General features: G+C 42.9%; 1 protein-coding gene and 1 long non-coding RNA gene across 2 annotated transcripts; one reads left to right on the plus strand and one right to left on the minus strand.

The window, feature by feature from the left end:
• Nucleotides 1–461: 461 nt before the first annotated feature.
• On the plus strand, nt 462–5,505 carry LOC107185306. The gene is made up of 3 exons (XR_001516159.1): nt 462–544; nt 5,062–5,235; nt 5,390–5,505. It is a non-coding gene; the product is annotated as an uncharacterized LOC107185306 (long non-coding RNA).
• LOC107185305 (high affinity choline transporter 1-like) lies at nt 1,572–21,058 on the minus strand. The gene is made up of 14 exons (XM_015572966.1): nt 20,783–21,058; nt 16,207–16,320; nt 12,897–13,136; nt 11,460–11,567; nt 7,647–7,875; nt 7,274–7,502; nt 6,477–6,714; nt 6,210–6,316; nt 5,385–5,488; nt 5,109–5,239; nt 4,234–4,511; nt 3,111–3,740; nt 2,424–2,620; nt 1,572–1,852 (listed from the first exon to the last, which is right to left on the minus strand). The coding sequence occupies exons 3-14, from the start codon at nt 13,066–13,068 to the stop codon at nt 1,579–1,581; spliced, it is 2,697 nt and encodes an 898-aa protein (XP_015428452.1). The 5' UTR covers nt 13,069–13,136; nt 16,207–16,320; nt 20,783–21,058; the 3' UTR covers nt 1,572–1,578.
• Nucleotides 21,059–22,617: the final 1,559 nt, after the last annotated feature.

A 22,617-nucleotide genomic window follows, 5' to 3' on the forward strand; every position in this document is an offset into this window, starting at 1 on the left:
GTGGAACAGAGGTTAGATTCTTGTAAGCTGAGTGACTTCGTGATACTTGCGTTGTGTTTCGTTGGGTGAATGTTTAAAGTGCGCGTCGGATGTGGTGATGAGTAATCCAGGACTCCAAGGTTTACCTAATAGATAATATATAGGTTACTTTCTTCGGCAAAATTAAGTACGATTAAGGACGGGATCGAACGTATTAACGTTCTGAAAGTCATCTTTTGAAACGTGTTTGTCGATGCGGTGACGAACCAAGGCTCGCAGCATCACCAGTCACGAGTGAAATGTTAAAGTGAATGATGATAAAAAGAAGTCGATTATTTTACAGTGTGTTTCATGATCTATGACGGTTATAAGTTTCTGTTCATTCGCTAACTAAAATCTTACGCTAACCCAACCCCCGTAGGTTTGAGAAATTTACCAACGGTGTTAAAAAATAGTTCCAACGTGAGGGAAAACCAGTGTGGATGAACTGTATGCGGTTTCGAGGAAAATTCCGACTATTCTCGAACAAGAGGCTGAAGTGGTTCACGGAACTCTTTGTTTACAAGTATGTATCATTATAGATTATGGTCGAAACATTTTTTGCAAGTCACTTTTGGTAATTGAGCTTTCTGTTTGAAATTTTAAAGGCTCAGATCTGTAAATGACTTGCAATAAATTACGAACACTTTCGAATCATCTGCCATTTACAAACGCTCGGACAGTTTTCTATTACAAATTATTTATAAAACGTAGATTTTTAAAGTCTTTCGAAAAATTGCATGACTTTAGTTGGCAAGAAAAATAACACCGTGATAAAATCATCCGCTTCAATTTCTCGACCGAAATCAGCAACGAGCATTTTCCATCACCGCGCGAAAAATGTGCGTCATCATTCTCAAATATCGAATATTTCCCTAGTCGAGGAAATATTCTTTAAAAGTCACTAAACCATGATTTGTTTCTACACGACCGTGTAAAGATATCGTCTTGATGTTCCGCGATAAGAAACGATGTAATTCTAGAAATTCATAAAGTGGGCAGTGGTAGAATTGTACGACAGTTATAAGGGTATAGAAAAGGGTCGGACTCGTAACTGATCAGGCGGGATTCGATTGTGCTTAGTTCGTAGTCCTTGTATACGTGGGCGGGACAAATACAGTGATTTCAAAACGCATCGAAATTGTATTCCCTTGGATACCTCGAATTCTGATAATCAACAAACCCCTTCTTAATATTGGCAAACCCCTTATTAATACTGAACAAAACCCCCCTTCCTAATACTGACAAACACAGATGGCACTAGGAGAGACTCGAAGATCCCATACATCCAGTTGATGCAGAAACTTTGAGGTTAGGAATACAAAAGAAACGTAGAGGTCGTTGGACGTCCTTCTGATCGATTCGGACAACGGACATCCAAGAGATCCGGCGACACAGAAGTTTTCAAGATCTCGACAACGAGAACAGATCGTCTCGATATACGGGAAAACACATTTGGTAGCTTGGGGGCGGCGGATCGTGTCTAACAGGACACTTGGAAAGACCTCTCGAGAGAGTCTCGCTATATTTGTTCGCGTCCACTATACAACGATGTCGTCTTCAAAACCTGCTGACCGCCTCGTCGTCGGTCACGAAATAGTTCGAGCTCTTCACGGCCGAGCTGTACATGCTGTACGTGGGACTGCACACGACCAATCCGGTCGTGCAACCGCTGAGCTCTTTCTCGGTCGTCACGGACCCGTGTCGGGCGATCGACGACCGTCTGTCCTTCTTCACCAAGGTCATCCGACAGTCCTCCGGGCGTAGGGGCATCGACGGATAGGCCGGTTGCCTGGCCAGGGTTGTCAGTGCCCGGTCGCCGGTGTCGTTGAAGCTGCGCAAACGTTTGAAAGCAAGATCGGAGAGAGTGTTCGACGACTCGCGAATGTTGTGACGATTCTGATAAACAGAGATCTGCCGTCGCTAATGCTGTTGACTGTCATGCTTCATCTTTTTTTTTTTATATGCGAGAGGAAGCTTGCGCAGCTGAACACTACTACATTTAAGCGAAGCTTCTATTACTACTGTAACGAACGTACAATTACGTACACAATATTTCTGTGCAATCTAAATTGGACTTTTCGTGAACGCTCGTTAAGTACTCGTCGCCTAGGAGTCACGAGCACTCAACGGGTCCCTGATACAGTAAATCCTCGATGAGTATTCGAAGACATTTTCGGCACTGAACATTAAAATATTTCATAAACCAATAGCCATATTCGGCTGAGACAAATATCATTGACTTCAGAATTCCAAGCTCTATCACTCTGCTGAACATCATTTAAAAAGTCATCGTTACACCTGGGGACCTTCTCTTGTCAGAAAAAGATTTACTGTGTTATCTCGAGCAGTTAACGAGTCTCTGAACTCTAACATTGACACGACGGTATGTGTATTATAGATACCTATGGTGCCTGACGATCCCCCTCTTGATTCTGCAGTGTTCGGTACCACCTTGGCCCTCCAAGGCTGTCCCATGGGTTTTGCATGCCTCCACTCCCATAGGGACGGGTGACAGGGAGCCAGGACCGTACGAATCGCTGCTCTGTCTTCTATCCAAAATGTGCACCAGCTCCACCGACGGCGTCGGCGAGAACGTGCCCTAAGAACCGCGTGCAAACGAACAATCCCAAAATGATCCTGAAACCTGAGGTCTTAGGCGACAAAACGAGAGAATACAAACAAAACAAAAAGCGGGGACTGCTCTTGCCAAACTCATCCATCCTCCAAGGAACAGGAAAAACGTCCAACCGTGGGCGGTCGACGAACCAAGGATAAACAAAATATATAAATAAAACATTGTTTTATGGAATAGTTTAATAGAACAATGGTACACAAGAAAACGTAACAGGGTATTAATGTCAACGTATACAAACTTAAAAAAATACGTATAAAAAGTGCTGTGTGTGTGCGTTTGTGTTCAGTTTCCAAAGAAAAAAAATATTTTTTTTACACACGAAGATATATCGAACAGAACAGTAGACTAGATTTTTTTAATATCTTTGCCTTTTTATACGGTATAGATTTTTATATGAAAAACTTCATTTACCGATACGTTCACCCTACAAGGACGTCACGTCCTGCTCGCTCACCTGTAAAGACGGTCTCCGCAGTGTCCCGCCCTCCATACCGACCAGTTTCACCCCTTTCACGTTCTTCTTCATCCCGATGCTGGTCAGCATACTGTCCGGCGCCGTTTGAAACTCGGCGTTGCTCCTCTCCACGATGCTGATCCTCTCGTTCTCCCGCGTTTTCTCGTTCCCCGAGGGCAGCAGGTCGCTGATGCGCCCGTAATGCGGTCCTGGGGTCAATGGCGTCGCCACCGTCGAACCGACCGGAACTGGTACGACTGGACAGGTGGAGATCACGGGCAACATCTGACCGATCGAGCCACGCAGGCTGCGCACGCCCAGTATTTGGCCCCTGGACATCTCGTTGGTCTGCATCGGTGTGTAATGGGTCGGCGTAGGTATCGGCCTCGGATGCATCGAGCTCCTCAGGGTCTGCAGATGCTGAAGGCTCTGGTTCGCTTTGTGCACCGCGGACCCACCGATGCTGTTGATCTTCGGTGTATCGCGGTGGTGATCGTAGTGATCGCCACTGGCCAGGGTCCCAGTTTCCCCGCGATCGGTCATGTCCTCCACGGAGTTCGAGGTGGTACGGTCCTCGTCGTAGCTTCCGGTCCCAATCCCGTCGCACGAGTCCATTCCTGATGTCGATTTCTGAGTATGATAGCCACGGATTGAATCGATATCGCCGTGGATGGATTTGAAAATTTTATTTTTTTTTTTTTTTATTCTGCACCTCTAGATTGGTGGAGATATGCGAAAGTAAGTCAACGCAAAATTGACCTTGACCTTGAAGTTCAAGGTCAGAGTGAATTTTGAGGTGACTTTCTTTTGTAGATCTTCACCTATCCAGAGGTTGCTGTTTCTTTACTTGTTACCAGGTACATCAATATATAGGGTGTCCCAGTTTTGATGGTACAATCGGGGACAGTGTGATTCTGTATGAAATTTGTTTCATTTGAGGTTTTGTTTTCGTGAAAATCGGCTTTGAAAATTGACCTGAAACGCGTAGTAAGTAGAATAAGAGTGAATTGAACAGACGCGCTAGCTAAGTCCTATTCAATTCCACGCGTAGCCAACAGATTTTCAATGTCGATTTTCTCGACTATGCAACTCTGGTCGGATTTTTCCGCTTAAAATCACTCACATTAACGGAGGAAGTGTCCATTAAAGCAGCACCGGAGCTGCTCTGCACCACGCCGGTTTGGTCCTTCGATTTTCCGGGGGAGTAAACGCTGAGCACGTCGCAGCATCGCGGAAAATAGCCCTTCCCGAGGAGGTTTCTGGTGAAGAAGCTAGTCACGAGCTGGGTGAAGAGGGCAGCCAACATGGCGCCCGTGCGGAACGGAAACTTTTGTGTCTGCGTCTCCGTGTCGTAGAACGGGTACTCGATCAACGCCGGCACACCCAACCCTTTCTCGCCCCCTGAAAATTCAAATGCAACGTAAACAAGATTATACGGAACGGTGAACGAGATCCTACAGCCTTTTCACGGTGTATACACGAATAGTATGTACCCTCACGAGCAAACTCGGCTTCTGCTAGGGGAAAAACTAGCGTAGAAGAAAAGTTTCCTACCATTTCGTAAATTTATTTCAGGTACCGAAATAAATGTTAACTCGAATGTTAATTTGACATAAATTTCTATAATTCCTAAGACCAAGTGATAGAAGGCCTTTATCCTACACTGCTTTTTCCCCTAGCGGAAGCTGAGTTTGCTTGTGAGGGTACGATCAACGTTTTTCCTGTTCGCAAATGGCGGAGAAGAACATTTCCATACGACCCGCTCACATGCATCTTTCTGATATGTTGTGCAAAAATGTTTCTTCATAAAATCAAGAATCAATAATCATTTTAAGATTATTTAAAACGTTACAAATTTTTTTTTTTTATAAACGATATTTTTCAACCATAAATGAAATTTCAAACCGATTTCCTGAAAGATTAATTTTTTTTTATTGCGTCACTTTTCCAGCGAACCGACGATATTTTTATATCCGACGGTGGTTCGAGTCTGCTCACCGCAAAGACGCAAGACAACTGCCACAAAGTACCCAGCAAGACATCCGTACGTGTCCACCAGGGAAGGCCAATGGACCACTGTCAACAGTTGCGGGAACAGCACCACGTAAACGAGATCGGAGCTGAGGTACCTTGAAGGAAATAGTTTACAAGTGAATCGCGTCTCCTCGTTCGAATTGTCCGAGTAACGGTTGGGGGGTGGGGGATGATTAAACATGGGTCAGAGGAGATGATTAAACAGGGTCGGCGAAGATAATTAAAACGGCCGTTACTCACGACAGATAATAAACGCTGTCCACCGTAAGGGCGATTGCGGTTGACAGTACCGTGATCACGACCATAGAGATCCTGAGTATCCAGTTAAGCTCCCTGTCGGACGCCTGAAACGATCCAGAAGTACCGGTGAGTAATTGGATTATTATCATATCATTTGAATGTGATTCGATTTGTTCGTTCGAAACTGTCTGTTACGAGAGTCATATCCATTTTGGACAGCAAATATGACATATGCACATACAGGTTTACAGGTTTTAGATGAGCTATTAGGGTTCGTTAAATTGGTATTCGCTGGTTAAATCGAATTATATTGGGTTCAGTCGTAAATAACTTTCATCGTGGACACTCGAAACATTACTAAATAATAATTAAATCGTAACGATTCAATACGGATTATTAAACTGTATATCAGTTACTAAAGTTAATCGTAATAGGGAACGTGTTAGAAGATTAATATTAATTGTGTGAAATGTCTTGTGTCGCTATGAATTAAAAAAAAAAAAGATATGAAAGTTTTTTGAAACACAAAGATAATATTATCCATAATTGAAACGGGAGCAATGATAACAATAATGTGTTCTTATTGTGCAGTAAATATTCTATATAGAACTGTAAGTATTCGGATATTAGAACTATTGGAATAATTTCAGTAATTTCGAATACGATTAATTTATTCGAAGAATTCGAATACTCCGAATAATTCTTACATTTCGAATATTCTAATATCAATTATAATTCTAATATCGAAATCTCCTGGCTATTCGAATATTCGAGTACATATTCAAATCATTCGAATATCCGTACCAGCCCTAATTCGGTACTTACTTTCGGTCTGAGGGTGAGTCTGTAGACGTTTCTAGAGAACATCGAACTGCTTGCCAAAATCCCCGAATCTACCGACGACATTACCGCCGCTGTGATCGCTCCCAGTCCTGAGAATCGATCGCACGGTATAAACGGCGCGAATAAATCGTGGTTAAACGATTTTATTTAATTTTCTTTTTACGGAAGAAAATCGATTCCGTGCAAATCGAAATCTTTAGCGTCGATATGCCTGCGAGCAGGATTCAGGCGATCAATGATCGAACTTACCAACAAATGAGACCCACTGCGGCGTCAGGTATCGAAGTACTATTGGCAACGCGAGGTTCCCGTTGTAGGACAGCCAACTGTTTGTGAATCCCTCGATCAATGACCAGTCCGTGGCTCGCGCCACCACGCCGATCAACGCGGACGGGAACGCGAGGATCATGCAACCGAACATCGACGCGATCGAGAGGGTCATCGCCATTGTGGTGCTTCGCATGCTCAAGATCCGTTGGAAGTAGCCCTGACACGAAAATAGAAAAAATGCGATAAAACATTTTTATTATTAAATATTAAGTCTTGTTCCACTGTTCTGGTCAATTTCACTTCGAGGCCAATGTTTGATTTTTAATTAGATTTCCAATTGTAGACGTAATTTGTGAATCGACTCGATAGCAATATCTTGACATATATTAAGGAATACATTTCCTTAATTCGATTTTATAGATTACAAGTATCTTGTATTTTTTTACATAAATTGATAAAAGCTTCAGAGAATTGTTTATGGATACCGGCCGAAAATCTTGGAGAATCATTTACGTGAATCGAAGAAATTTTCGAATGTTTCTGTAACTGGAAAGGACCATCGAGAAATCTCTATATGTACAGATCGAAAAATATCTTCAGGCGTTGTTTGTATAAATTGAAAAAGCCTCGAAGAATTGTTTACGGATACCGAAGAAATCTTAAAGAGTCATATGTACGGGAATTGACAAAGAAAGAAAGACTTCAACGAATCATTCTCGTACGTTGAATGAAATGTTACCGGTACTGTTTTTTATCCGATGATTGATGTTCGTTACCTGCCACGGTATTCCACCGAACACCAGCAACAGCATGCCGTCCACCCATTCCCCCAGATCCTCGTTCCTTATTTCCCCGAGCCACTCACGGGGCGCAAGATTCTTCTCGAAGGACACAGCCGGATGGAGAAAGGAGAATGGTGCAGCCACCGCTAAGCCGAGCACGATGCAGACCAGTTGCAATACGTCCGTGCACGCGACAGAGTACAATCCACCGACCATGGTGTACCTTCGAGTCGTGAATAACAAATCGTTTAAAATTCGATTTACTCGTAAAACACCATGATATCGGAGATATCGACATTGGACATTGGAATATTAATTTTCGAGTTTACTGTATTTTCACGTGTAAGGCGTGGTTTTTAATACTTACATCACCGCAAGAAACGCGGACACGCAGACGCAGACGTCAGAATCAAACCCAGCGACCACCGCCAATGAGCTACCCAGGGCTCTGAGAACAGCCGCGCACCAGAACAGATCGCCGCATAGTGCCGGTAAAAACAGCAGACCGCCGACTCCGGCACCGTATCTCTCTTGAAACGGATCCAGCATGGTCATGTACTCCGCCTTCCTCATCGGTCGCACGAACAGCACCGCACCTGTTCCCAACACCCCCACGGATCATCATTCCGATGGAACATTTCAAGTTACGATACCACATCTTATCACAACACGTTTCGTCGTGTTATTTTTAGGGGTAGGTACTCGAATTTCGAGTCAAATAATGATTGGTCGGTGAAGTCGAGCCGAATAATTCAATTTTTACTAGGGAGTTACTCGAATACTCGAATTTCGAGTCATAATGATTGGTCGGTGAAGTGTTTGAAAAAAATGCTAGTCACTTGAAAAACTCAATTAAATATTCTACCCTCTAACTGCCACGAAGAAAGTTTGTCCAGTTGAAAAACGACATTTTCGGGTGTACAACCAAAGTGTCCCTGCTGGGTCATTCCGCGCGAAAGTCATTCACTTTTTGGAGTAACATTTTAGATTTCGTTGAAACTTACAAATTGTCAATATTACCGTTTATTTTACAATTGTTTCAAAGAAATACAATTTTATAATAGTAGGACCCATAGAGTTTGTAATATCGACAATACAAAAAATTTTCAAATATCCTGTAACATACGTTTATTATATCATCGAAGATTGCAACATATTCAAGTTACAGCAAAATCCGAAATGTTACTCCAAAAAGTGTCCGATTTCCCATACGTCCATTTACCATGCGTAAGCGACTCTGCGTTGCCTCGATGTACAAGCTGGACATTCCGTCGACACATTTCCAAATTGGACACCGGAGGGGGGCGGATCATCGACAACTCGAACGTCCGGGGTCCAACTTTCAATTACCTTTTCGAGTGTCGCGCAAACTTTATATCGCCGATGTATAACTTCCGTTAATTGGGAACCGGTCGAATTCGCAGCCGTTTGAGCGTGCGGAGTGACACCGCAACCGCCACATTTTGGGGAATACGATGACAAGCGGTAAAAGGGGGTTGGACGTCAATTACTCGGTTCCGTCCGAACGCGGTAATTGAGGATTCATGGATCCTTTCTGTTTACCCGGCGCGGATCACCGGACATTCCGTGGACAGAGGCCGGTTATTCGAGTGTTTATTAATATTATTTGACCGTGAACATTTGGTTCTTTGGTGGACCATGCGTTGAGCCGAGGACACGTTGGAAGAGGAATAAAACGTTGGCTACGATTACTATCTGCGATTCAACGATGTACAGGGTGTTTAAAAATTATATGCCGCGGCTACCATATCGTTATTCTACACCATTGGATCGATGGAGATCAGCAAAAGTTACCGAAAGATTGACCTTGACCTTGAAATTCAAGGTCAAAGTTTTTTTATTATTGCATCGTATTCTACTCGCCATGCGGATAAAAAGTCTGAAATGAACCGTGGGTTGCAACTCAACTGTTCTCTTGGAAAATTTTGTTAAAGTTGCATTAGCATTCGGAATTAAGAATTATTTTCTCTGTTATTAAAAGTAAGAAAAAATGACTAGGATGTATCGGACGTGTAACTGCAGCGTTTTTTCGTCCCTTTATAAAATCGTTGACACGAAAACTTCCCCAACTCTTCGAATCCCTATTATTCGTCGATGTCGTTCCCAGACACTACGTCAGCTGCTTCGAGACACGTCGTCCAAGAGCAACCGGATTCAAATTGATCGCCCCCCCCCCCATTCGCGCGTGTACAGCCTTCACCGAAGGCGTTGAAAAATAAAAAAAATAAAAGAGCGTGGCAGACCCTTGATAACAGAGATTCCCGCGCCAAGGATAAATTTACCTTAACCGCCGGATGTCCTCGGCCTTGGCAATTTCCAATGCGACCGTGTTCTCCATCGATCTCTACCTCACCCGTCAGCGATCCACGCCCCTCTTTGGCGGACGGTAGTTAAAGTGCGTGGCAGTTAAAGGGTTAAGGTTACACACGACGTTCACAGACGGGGTTATATCGAGATTGTGTTTACCGATGGGTGCTGAGAAGCTGGAGAATCTGAAGGGTACCACGTGACTTTTTGTGAGCGAATCGAAACGGTTTTCGGGGGTAGCTCTGAAGATTTGTGTGACGTGTATGTGTGTCCTAGTTGCTTTTAGTTCAGTCAACGCAAACGGCCGTGTTTCAACATTATAATTACCAATATTGAATGTATACTTCGGAGCAAACTCGGCTTCCACTAGGGGAAAAAGTGACGTAGGGAAAGGAGCTCCTACCATTTGGTATTTGGAATTACTGAAATGTATGCCAAATTAACATTTGATTTAACATTTATTTTAGTACTTGAAATCAATTTACCAAGTGGTAGGAGGCCCCTCTCTTACGCCACTTTTTCCCCTAAAGGAAGCCGAGTTTGCACGTCAGTGTACACCTAGTTCTGTTTTTACACGATTTTTATTTAACACGAATTAGAAAATTATACATATATTATTAGAAATTTATACATATATTATAATATACGCGAGTAAATACAGTAAGCGATGCATACTAGCTGGTCTATTAATTATATTGAACACGAAGTAACACAAAGGGTGAACAAGATTTCCGTCCGGTTCAGGTTCAAACTTTTCCAGTTCCCAACGTTATTAATAAACAACGGATGTTTATGCATACAGAGTTTGCAACTGAATAAGAAACACAAAATTTAACAAAGGCCAATAGAAAGCATAGATCCTTCTCTCGGTTATTAAAATCATTCATCGTGTTTTAAAACAAAATTGCACAGATATTTCTATTTGCAATGCATCGATAATACTAAATTTTATTAGATTCTTTATTTTGCTACGTTATGCAAGTCAGGGGACGCTATAAATGCATAAACATCTGTCGTATAGTTATCGCCGTCTCTCTTTGTTTATAGTTACCGACATCGAATGAAGTATACAGTACATCCTCGACGTATGTTCGAAGGCTTCTCGACACTGAACATTAAATATTTCATACACTAATGGCCACACGCGGCTGAAACAACTATCATTGGCTTCAGAACTCCAGGCTCTATTTCTGTGCTGAACTTCATTAAAAAAGTCAGCGTTTTACTTGTCGACCTCTCCTTGTCAATACCGAGAGAGCCTTCGGATTCTCGTCGAGGATTTACTTGTTGGATAAGTGACCCAATTACGGACGGTTTAGAAATAATAAGAAATTATTGATAATTGTTTTTCTTATTCGGGCTCTCTAACAAGTTTCATTTTTCTGGAATCCCCAAAAAATTGTTTTTATGGAATAATTGAAAATTAGTGAAATACCGAACGAATGAAAAAAGGTTTTCTCAAAAGTATAATATTTCGTACGTATATATATATATAAATAAATAAAAAGAAACATGTATAAATAAAAGTATATTAATTTATCTTTACTTTCGTGCATGTGGGACTTCTTAGCACTTCCGTTTAGACTGTTTGAAGTATCACGTACCAAATTGTGTGATTCAACATTGAAATACGAAACTTACAACATAAAAGAATTTAAATTGAAAATGTTTCAATTCCCCCGAATAAAAGCGGAACTGAGCTTCATATAAAAAAAAGAAGTTATTTTCAACGTTGTATAAATACAGTGTTTTTCATTCATAGGGACATAGTCAAGCCTCCATAATACTGACACCATCCGTAATTGAGTCACTTACCCTAGTCATGATAAATATCCACGTGTAATTTGCGTACCGAACAGCAGGCTGAGGCTGTAGCCGAAGGGCACTTGACACCAGGCCAGTCCTCTGGTGAACATCACTTCCGCTGTTCCATTCACGTAGGCGCCGCCGACCCACGTGGCTTCGCATGGAAAGTAAACGAGGTTTTCAACGATTAGTGAACCGTGCGCGTGTGATAATCGCTCTTTCGAGGCGAAATGTTACACGGGTCGGGGCCGGTGATCTGTAAAACCTTCAGGAATTAAACCGTCGTGGACTCTGGGGGGGATGTCCAGGCATGATGTTATTCATCGAACTGGAGGATTCTACAGTAGACTCACGTTTAAAAAGCCTGTGATTTCAGCGACCTTTACGTTACGAGAACGGTGAATCTGCGGTGGGTAGTGATACTAAAATGGAAATGGGGCGACGTCGTTCCAGAATAGTGGGCCGAAAAAATACATTGGATGAAATGTCTACTCCTATACCTCGTCTGTGATTAAGGTAATGGACGGAGCGGAAAGATGATTTTCTCCGCGGCCGCAGAAATGGAGCACGGATGAATCGGTAGGATGAATCGTTATATGTCGAGCGGAACACTGGAGCGTGGCAAGCGAGAAACTAGTGCGAAACTGCACCGGGGGAGAGAGAAAAAATGGTCGGAGAGAGAGAGAGAACAAGCAAAACCGCAAAGGTGACAAGAGGATGGAAAATAGAGGAAAGGGAATAAATGCCTGACGCCGGAGAGAACGGTCGAGCGAGAAATGCAATTGACGGGTTGAAGGGAGGGGGCGGCGACAAAGCTGGGATTTCCCCGGTGTCCCACTGCCGCCTGTTCCCCAGATACAATTCGCGGTGCGCGCCACCGGAATTGGTGGACGCCTAGAGGAGGGGGCGTGGTTCACGCCGATTTTCTTCGTTTAAGGGGTTTCCCTAGTGTGATCATAGTGTGACGGATGAAAAAACTTACTTTTTTGGGAATTTCGAAAAAGAACAAGTATTACATATGGAAGGCTCAGAAGCCAATCGGTGTAAGTTACAAAGTAAGTTAACAAAGGTAATTGTTTAGAAAATGGACTGTACGAAGTAATATATGCTAGTAGGAAATAAAAAATTATTCATATGTATAGAATACATACATGTGAAGTGGTTGCGTATAAAATAAAGAATGAATGCGGATTTACACGCTCGGGCTTCGGCGAAAAAACGAATTTACGAATGTCTGAAGCATTTCTCCCTACAAGATTATTGTCCCAGCGCGGACCCGAATTCGGGACAATAATCGAGAGGAGTCTGTATGATTCTCTGATTCTTTCGTGCAGCGTATTTTTTTGATGAATCTTCTCGTTTCGGACAGATGAAGTAGAGCTTTTTCTCTAGCATTACGGGTCGTCGTGTATATTGAAGTCGTGGCACGTGTTGACAGGCACCTGAAAGAAAAAGGCGAAGAGGGACGCGTTCTTTGACTCACCAATTAGGGTGAAGACTCCGAGAACCGGGCCGAGGTCGCGATTCGCCAGCATCATTGCTTCGTGGCCTTGTCGAGCCTTTTTCTTCTTGACGGTGGCCGCCCAAATCCCGACGCCGAGCACAGCCAGATAAAACACGATCACGCCGGCCACCCCTATCACGTTCACCCCCATCGTGTCGCCGTCGTCGTCGCCGCCTTCACTTTTGTCCACGTCTGGGATAACCCTGTGATCCCCTGTAACTGTAATTACCACGACGGGTAGGTAACGTAAGCCCCTCCTTTCTTCTCCGCTTTGACACACGGCTGTTCCAATTACACCCGCAACTGGAAACGTGAACTACAGGGGGGTGGGTTCGTTGAACTTACATCTCTGACTACCGTAGTGCGTTTCGTAAATTGTACACCGATTTCTAATCTTTCGTAACAGATCATTATTGGTAAAGAGTTACAAGTAACGGAATCCCAGTCTGTAAGACAACTAGGATATCTGAACGGTAAAAGGGTGGGAAGTTATACAGGGTGTAACAAAAATGTTGGAAAACCCGGAATTGGGAGACTCGTGAGGTGATTTGAAACAAGTTTTTCCTTAGCAAAAATGTTATCCGCGGCTTGGTTAACGAGATATTAACGAAAAACCCCGACCAATCAGGGCGCGAGTCTGCCGGTCGAGTTCCCGCCGTAACATTGGCTACGGGCTGCGATTGGTGGTCAACGTTCCCGCGGTAACTCGGCTAGCAGGCTCGCGCTCTAATTGGTCGGAGTTTCTCGTTAATATCTCGTTAACCAAGCCTCGTATAACATTTTTGCTAAGGCAAAACTTGTTTCAAATCACCTCACGAATCTGCCATTTCCAGGTCCTCCAATATTTTTGTTACACCCTGTATAGAGCTGTGGGATTTAGTGTCTAGTGGAGTGTATATGTATAGTCGAATCGGTCGGAAAATACAGTGTGTGGTCTTTGAGGGTTAATTCTCGACAGTCAGACGACTTTCTTTGTACATTTAAAGATATCGTTAACTCCTTCCACAAAGGAGAATCGTTAATCAACGGGTGTACGACTAGTAATTGAACGCGTGTTTGTGTGTGTGTTGTAGACACGCAACAGGACAGGGGGTAGGATGCTTGGAACGCGCGAATATCACCAGAGGGGGTCCCCCTTTCAAGACTGGAATCTGCTCGACACTAATTTTCCGGGGCGGGCGTAATCAGTATCGACGGGGAACAATCGTGGGTGGCCCGATTGTTCTTCCATCGAGGACTCTTGTCCCACGAGAATCACGTTCCGGGCTCTGTCGAGGCTTTGCTACATCTACATGTACATATCTGGGATAATGACGAGATAGATCACCGCGTGCCTGGAGACAATGACGGAGGGTGACTGTGTCAGGCTCTCTGTGTGGGTTGGTTGCTCGAGGAACAAATGCTTTAGCTTTCGTCTAAGCTCGAGCATTGAGAGGAATTTCTAGCAAGTGTATCGGGTGAACCTAAGGTGGACAAAGTGTACCAATAAGGAATTCACTTTATTGCCTGTGAATTGTTGTTTTGATTTCCGAATGTAGATCAGAGCGATGTTTTTCTTGTGCTTTTTTTTTTTAATTGTTGTAAAGGTATTTGGGGTCTAAGTTGAACTGAAGCCATATTGAGACCTTGATTACCTTATAATTGTACGATTATTTAATGATTTATTTAACAATGGTTAGGAATTATTGAACGAGACACGAGGGAGTTATAATGTGAATGTTGTAATAGAAAGGAAATGTAATTCACTGTGTAGATAATAGGTTAATATTCTAAATAAGCAAGGAAGGCGAATAAGGTGAAGTAATATCACATCTATTTTCTGTGAATAGAAAATTATTAAAGCGTTTGCAGGTACAGAAGAGGCCGTGCTTTATCTTTATACGAAGTAAATTTGAATAATATATGGGTTGATTTATATATGAAGGTATTATGCTCGGCAGAATTATCGCGACCGTGCGCCATTTTAATGCTTGCACGGTTAGCAATGGCCGCCATATTGAATTGTCGTTAGGGAAACACGCTACGAACTGAATCTAATCGTATTTCGACAGCGAATGGTCGGTGACAAATGTATTTATTAGAATTTAATTCTAAATTGGACGAGTAGATGTACGTCATTAAATTTTGTGATGTTTATTTAAAATTGTTTTTTATCACCGAAGGAATATTTCGGTTCTTCAGGAATACACTTATCGCTTGTTAAAACTGTCTATTATCGTAAGTATTACATAGGTGTATTCACTATTCTATCAGATGGAATAAAGATTTCTTTATCTCCGTGTTATTATTATTTGCCAACATTATTATCAGAAAAGCGTAGCTATGAAATATTCTATGCTAACGAAAGATCCCGTTATGACAAACGAGTGTTCCATGTTTATTGGAAACCTTTAGCTTGCATCTTTTATTATGCGTCGAGACGCGAATCTTTCGAAAGAAAAAGGGACGATAATGCTGAGAGAAGATATTGCAGGACGCGGTGAAGTTTTACTTTTTATATGACTCCGCTCAAACTTACTGAATACATATTTCTGAAACAATACAGTCCGCGGCCAATAGTCCGAGTTGAATGAAATGCAAGAATTCCGGATTTATCGAATCGCAGACCATTCGATGGCTACCATTTTTATACAGAATAAATCGCTTTGTTCATCCTTGCAACCATCCGATTCAACAAATCTGTGATGGAAACTGCCGTCTCGAATTTATCGAGAACAATACAGATTATATTAGGTTGCTGTATAAATACTGTTCATCGTTTTTTATCCGACAGAAAGGAAAAATATTTTTACATTAAGAAGATTCCATGAAAGTCGGAATATTTTCAAGGAATTTATTTTACACCGAGTTCGACGATACAAAAAGGTACCGAGGAGAACGATAACGCATAAAACAAATCGCCCAGATAGCACATGTGTTATCTGGGCGTTCTACATTTAAATAATAAGTCGAAATGAATTTCTTTTGGAAAAACTAAAATAATTACGTTTTTCGACTGGTTTGAGGTTGCGAAATTTTGATTCTGGACCACTGTGCGCGTCGTGCAAAGTATTGATCGTACGGTGGCCAATAAAAATTCGCGGGAGAGTTCGGGGTATCGTTTTCAACGGAAGCGTCGTGGGCCAACTGCTCCGCCCCCCTTCCTTTTCCCCGGTACTCTAGCACGGGAGAAAGAACCGCGGGCGGCAATTGCAGCGTGGATTAAAATTCAAGTGTGGCCCAGATATCGGGCACGGTTGGGTCGCCGGGTCATGACCCTCCACGGGCTCTCCTCAAGTGGCGTACTCACGTAAAGTTCAGCCGATCCTCTGCGCCGCTCCTCCCCCACGGCATTATTAATTCGGTATCGGGCGGCTGGCTCTCCTTTCCTCTTTTTTTTTTGTTTTTTTTTTCGGATCTGGATCTGAAAACGGTGTGCGCGGGAAATTAGAAACGATGTTCGAGACCCCGTTCGATCGGGACTAGGGAGATGTTCGATTCCGATTCGACTCTTCTACAAATCGATTCTTTTGATTAAAAAACCGATTCGATTCGATTTTATGCTGTTTGATTTTTTTCTGAGAATCGATTCTTTACTTCGAGAATCAGAAATCGATTTTTCGCCGATTAAACGCCAAAGATATGAAGCTGTTTGATTGGTCCTTCTGTTTGAGAATTAATTCGATTTCAAATTTTTTAATTCATACTAATTTTACCTCTATTTCTCTTCCCTATTTTGTACGATTTTTCGATTGATTCTTCTAGAATCGATTCTCATGGTGCGATTCATTCGACCATCAATTCGAAAATTGATTCTTTGAAGTGAATCGAACAACCCCAATCGGGACGCGTGTGTGGCACCGATCGAATCGACGAGTGTACGGAACGTTTCTAACCTTTAGATTGCCGTCATATTTTCATAAAAAAAGTTATCTTTTTTGTCGAACAATTTGTCTATAAATATATGCACTGTATTTCGACTTTATTCAGTGTCCGAAAAAGGGAGGGATACCTCCGGCGGCTGCTAAAGAAGCCTCTAGATACTTCTAAAGGTTAATATATTCGTTCGACCAGCACCGATCGGCGTCAACTGTAGGGTACCATTGGGGGTGAGGAATGTATTTCTAATTAGGTCGATGCATAAGTAATTTCAGCGGTGTTCTCTAAAGGCTTTGAATGCCAGTGAAGTAGAATTCTTGTTAGTTTTTAAATATTACTGCGCTTCGATTAACGTTTACCGACAGTCGGTAAAAATACTGTGAATAAGTGAACATAACCTTTTTGACGACTACTGACAATGAAAGAAACATCTAATTTATAAGGTTACCGAATGTAAAAGAATTACAATGACCGAATGTGAAAGAAAAAATGTTTTAAGAGGTATGAAATGTACTTAATCTGATTGTACTTTTCTGTTTGCTTAGCGTACGATAATGTGATGAGTTCTTTCGTGACGTGTATTCACCGTGAACAGGATACAGTGACACCTCGATGAATGCGACACTATCTTTTCTATAAAAAGTTTGTTCATACAATGCATACTTTAGAAGTTATTTGTGGTGAACAAGTTGCGTGGACCACCCTGTATAAGTACGTTGTCCTATCCACGTTGTTAAAACGATCGTGAACGAGAGACACGCGATACAAGACACGCCGTACGCGTGTAAAGTATGTAAAGGTGAAAATGCTCGTTCGTGTATAGTTGTACCATCCATAGGGATCGATGTTTTCCGAATTCATCGCCGATCCGACCATCCGGCCGTTCTCATTTACAAACCAATTAAAACGAGCACATTCTAGTATTTACATATTCTGTCCAATCAGGAACACCGCATTAAGCTACCCCCAAACACGGAAAACCGACAATCAATAAATTAACGTCTGGCGCAACCGATCGGTGATCGCGTGAACAAACGAGCCGTATTTCCCGGAGATGCTTCCCCCGATAGAAATAACATGGTTCGACCGAATAATATTTAAAAATAAGCACTGCGTGATTCCTTATGAAAAAAACGTGAAAACAAATATAGAATATAGGTTAGTCATTCTCGGTGCAGTTTTCGAGAAAATCCAATTTGAATATCTGCTGGATACGCGTGCAATTTGAATAGCACTTTGCTGGCACGTCTGATCATTGCAGTTACTTTCTACTTACTACCGTACGAATACACACGTTCGAATGTGCCTGACCGTACGTCGTTCATTCTACTCGGAATGAACAGGCTAGTACTCGCAAATTTTATTGGGAATAAACACAGATCGTATTAATGTTGCTATGCATACTATACCAATAGATATTACAACAACGCTGAAAATTGTGGAAATACTAAGAAAGAAATTCTACCACCTTTCGTTAGTTTTATCGAGAAATAGACTGAATACGTGTGACTAATGTGTCTGACTATAGTTCTTTGATTCTACTTGGAATAAATACAGATCGTATTATACAGTGATTCCTCGATGAATGCGACACGAACAATCGCGTTCTTCCCACCACTGGGGGTTTCCCCTTGTGGAACCAATTAAAACGTGGTAAACAGAAACTAAGCAGAAGCTCGACTTCGTGCAAAAAACAAATTTATGAGATTTATAAAACTGAAAACGGCATAACGGTATTAAAATTTCTAAAGGTGTAAGATAAGTTCAAGATCATCTTAAGGTCATAGTACACCAGGTCATTGAATTCGTCTCGACCTCACTTATAATACCACACAGTCAAAAATACAGGGTACCATTTGAAGAGTCAAAGTGACCTTGACTTTACATTAAAATAAATTTTATTGAATTCGCAAACGATTAGTTTCTGTTGGAAACATTGTTTTGTCTGACTATCAGAAGTGCCTGAAACATCGTGGCCACTGATTTTTGGACCACTCTGTATATACCACCTGCATTCATCACCGTAGATTGTACGAAAACGAAACCGCGATAAACGGCTCGGGGAAGCGTGCAATTGTCGAGGGTTACGAAGTGTCGGTGGAGGGGGCCGGGTTGTTCGTTACTGTAAATCGCTTACTAATTAAGTGTAACGAGGAAAACGAAATTAACGAGCTAAAAAAAAGAAAAACGGTCAATGGAGACAAGAATAAATACCGGAGGAAGGGACAAGACCGGGCTCGTTAGAAATTTTGTGGAAAACGGTGAATTGGAACGGGGATGAAAAGCGGTTTCAGAGGCCGCAGACTGCGAACCCGCCTCTGAAGAGATTAAGGACCGAGTGGTAGGGAGGGGGGGTTGAAGAAAATGCGAGAGTCGAGGGTTAAATGACTCGTCGGGGAATAAGTTTGAGGACTTGTCGGTCTGTTTCCTTTCGAAGAAAATTCGCTCGCCAGGCTGCTCGATTATCGTCAACATTTTCTGTCTGTCTGTTGTAATGGGTCGAAGGATAATTGTCGATTGCGCTTGGGTGGTTCGTACAATTCGAAGAAATTGGACGATCGAGGATGTTACGAATCGCGAAATAGACTGTGGTTGTTTATGGTAATCGTGGGGGGAAGATTAAGATATCCTGTAAGAAACGTTAGTAAAGTAATATCTCGATTAGTGCGACGTACTCGGGTCTGTTTCAGAGCATTCATGGCAAGGCGGAATGGTTCTCAGCCCCTTATTAATTTGTTTTTTACCTGAAGCCGAACCTCTGTTTAGTTTCTGTTTACTCTGTTTTGATTGATGAGAAAATTTTCTATAAAGTATACCGTGACAATTCACACTCAACGTTCTAAAATTTCGTGCAACATTGTCCTTCACTTCAATACTCCTACAGAGTTCCTTATAGTTCTCTGAACACCCTTAGAACTTACCATCAGTGGTTAACAACAAAACGTTTAACATTAATAAACGAAATACTATCCCTAAAATTCTTAAGCTTGATTAAATACTTGAATCCTCAACACTATTTCTCCTAAGACTTACATTCTCTTTTAGATCCATTAGTATCCTCGGTACCTTCTATCACGAATTAACAACACAACACGTACCTCACATACACATAAAAAGACCGCTCAGAATACCAGAATAAAAATATTGCATTCAATCGAATCCTTAACAATATGTCCCCAAGACCGTAAAGTCTTTTGCCAATCTCTCAGTATGCTCAGTGTCTTTCATAACTTCTTCATAATATAACAACTATAAATTCTTCTTGACCAGAGAGCCCATGTCCCCTAAAACATCACTGGTCACTTCGATGGTCACAACCTAGCTGCCTGTCAATAAACCTCCAAACAACATCCACCGACCAAGAATTCAGTGTCCACAGCAAAATCTATCTTGTCCGTTGCCAGAGCAGATGCTCAAAACAAGCGTTGTTAAACTCTCGCGTTCCTATGGTTAGTTCACCGAGCGACCCGTCGATAACATCATTTTAATGAAACTGTGTGTGTGTTTGTTTGAGACGAATGTTTTGAGAGACGTTGCAATGGGTCGCAATCGACCCAACAGACGTCCAGCTGTGATGGTTCGTAATCCGAGGGTTCGAACCATCCCACGTGAAAAATCGTCAGCGTCATCCTGCGGTTATTTCTGTTGGATTCGAGGAAGCCAATTACCAATTCTGATGGAGAAAAGATGGAACGACCAATGAAAGGAATGACCAATTTCGATTGCAAAGGAAGAAGCCAAAGACCCATTCTGAACGAGGAAAGAAGGGACCCAAAGACGAATTCTGATCAGAAAGGAATGAGCCAAAGACCAATTCTGAACCGGGAATGAAGGGAGCCAAATACCAATTCTGAATTGGGAATGAAAAGAGCCAAAGACCAACTCTGAACGGGGGCGGAAGGGAAGCCAAAGACGAATTCTGAACGGAAAGGAAGGGAGCCAAAGACCAATTCTGAACGGGGAAGGAAGGAAGGAAGGAAGGAGGAAGGGCAACGATGGCGACTTACCCCGGAACACGCCTCCTCACGTGAGAATCCCCATGTTGGCAGGACTGCCGGCTCAGGACTCGGCGACTAGAGAGTCCGTGTGTCGTGTGTATAAATAAAGGGTGCTACAATTCCACCTGGCACGATCCCGAAAACGGAAATATAAAGTCCGAGCACGAGATCAAATCCGACACGCGTATCGGTTCGTGACGGTCGACGTACGCCGGCGGACGGACAACGACGGAACGGAGCCAGGCGTACGACTGAAACGCTACGACCGAACTCAGCATCCCGTGGCACAGGCCACAGACACGATCTGCGCGCTGGACCGACGCCACCGTGCCCCAGAGGAGAGGCGGAGAGAGTCTTTCGTGTCGCAGAGGGAGAGAGATAAAGATAGAAGCTGCGTTTGTGGTGGGGTGAGATGGAAAGAGCGAGTGAGAGGGACAGATACAAGGGAAGAGGGTTGAAGGAGGAGGTTGTGAACCAAGGTGGGGTGGAATTAGGAGTGTGTATGTGTGTGGAAAAGTTTGAGAGAGAGAAATTGTGAACCTGACGCGGGGGAAGGGGATTTGGAGGAACGTATGGGGGGTGAAGAGGACGAGGAAGTTTTGGATCGGTGAAAGGGGGGAGGGGTTTGTTGTGAGCTGGGAATAAAGCGGGGAGACGTGGAGGATGCAAGGTGAGGGTGAAGCAAGGATATGGATACACAGAGGAGGATTTTGAGTCGAGAGAAAGGTCAGTCTAGGGATGTGAATAGAGGGGGGCAGTTTTGGGGGAGTCGGTCTGGAATTATGAGAATGGAGACGTTCGGTTAGGAGGGAAGTTTCAAGTTCGTGGACGGAATGATCCTGGACCGGCACCAAGATCGGAGAGGAAGAAGAAAAAATAAGGGATGCTTCGTGGATCCGCCCGCTGAGTCTGGGAATCTTGAGAATTGTGGACATAAAAGGGGGTGAGTTTGGGAATACGGAGAAAAGTGGGCTAGAAAGATTCTGAGCCGAGGAGGAAGTAAGGTCCAGGGATGTAGAGGGGAAAGGAAAAGGGGGAGGATGAAGAGGAAACGTTGCAATTGGAAAAAATGGAAAATCGAAAAGTAAATACACAACCCAGATAGCAAATGACGTCTTGGAGACGCCGATTTTATGGCTGTTTTAGGTCTAAGGCGTCACTGGGCGTCAGTTGCTATTTGGACATGGAAGAACTGGTTTAAAGGTGGAACAAAGGTTCAAAGCAATGCTATACTAGCACTGACATAATTTGACGGAACCACAGCCACGAAAATGTTAATTAGCAGAAAGAGGACAAACGGCTAGCCTAACCCAATGTCAAGGCAAGATAAAACCACAAAGGTGTATTAAATTGATAAATAAGGACCAGATACTCACCGTTAGATAAAATAATAATGGTACAAGTGACGATCTGCCCCTTTATGCACTCACTTAGCACCAATAAACATGCCACGGCCCAAAGGACGTCACCATTTTAATCGACCGTAGAACAATCTCCGAAAGTTTTTCGTAGCCCTTGGGGACGAAAGAACAAGAAGGAGAGGGGAGTGGGAAGATAAGAGTAAGGTGACAACGACGACGGGAAGAACAAGTCACGACGTCAGGCTGGAAACTACGAACAGGAGGCTACGTCAGGAAGACAAAGAGGATCCATGATTCTTGGGGGTGGCTGAGACATGGGAGACCAGGATAGGGAAGACACATGACGGTCCACGAATTCAGGCCCGGATTGAGGTTTTTTGTGACCCAGGAATATCAGATTTTCGGGGGCCTCCTTAGTTAAAAAGCAGGGTGGAGGAATTTTTTGTAACACAGCACAACAAAATGCATAAAACTTTGAACCAT

Source organism: Dufourea novaeangliae, unplaced genomic scaffold (genome assembly GCF_001272555.1).
Source record: "Dufourea novaeangliae isolate 0120121106 unplaced genomic scaffold, ASM127255v1 scaffold60, whole genome shotgun sequence".
Taxonomy (NCBI): Eukaryota; Metazoa; Arthropoda; class Insecta; order Hymenoptera; family Halictidae; genus Dufourea; species Dufourea novaeangliae.

Coding starts and splice junctions, on each gene's coding strand:
- LOC107185305 (XM_015572966.1), bottom strand. CDS start 13,068: ATGGGGGTGAACGTGATAGGGGTGGCCGGCGTGATCGTGTTTTATCTG. Junction 6,317..6,476: donor GCAGTGGGTCTCATTTGTTG/GTAAGTTCGATC, acceptor ATCGATTCTCAG/GACTGGGAGCGATCACAGCG. Junction 1,853..2,423: donor GGGATCGTCAGGCACCATAG/GTATCTATAATA, acceptor ACGTTTGCGCAG/CTTCAACGACACCGGCGACC.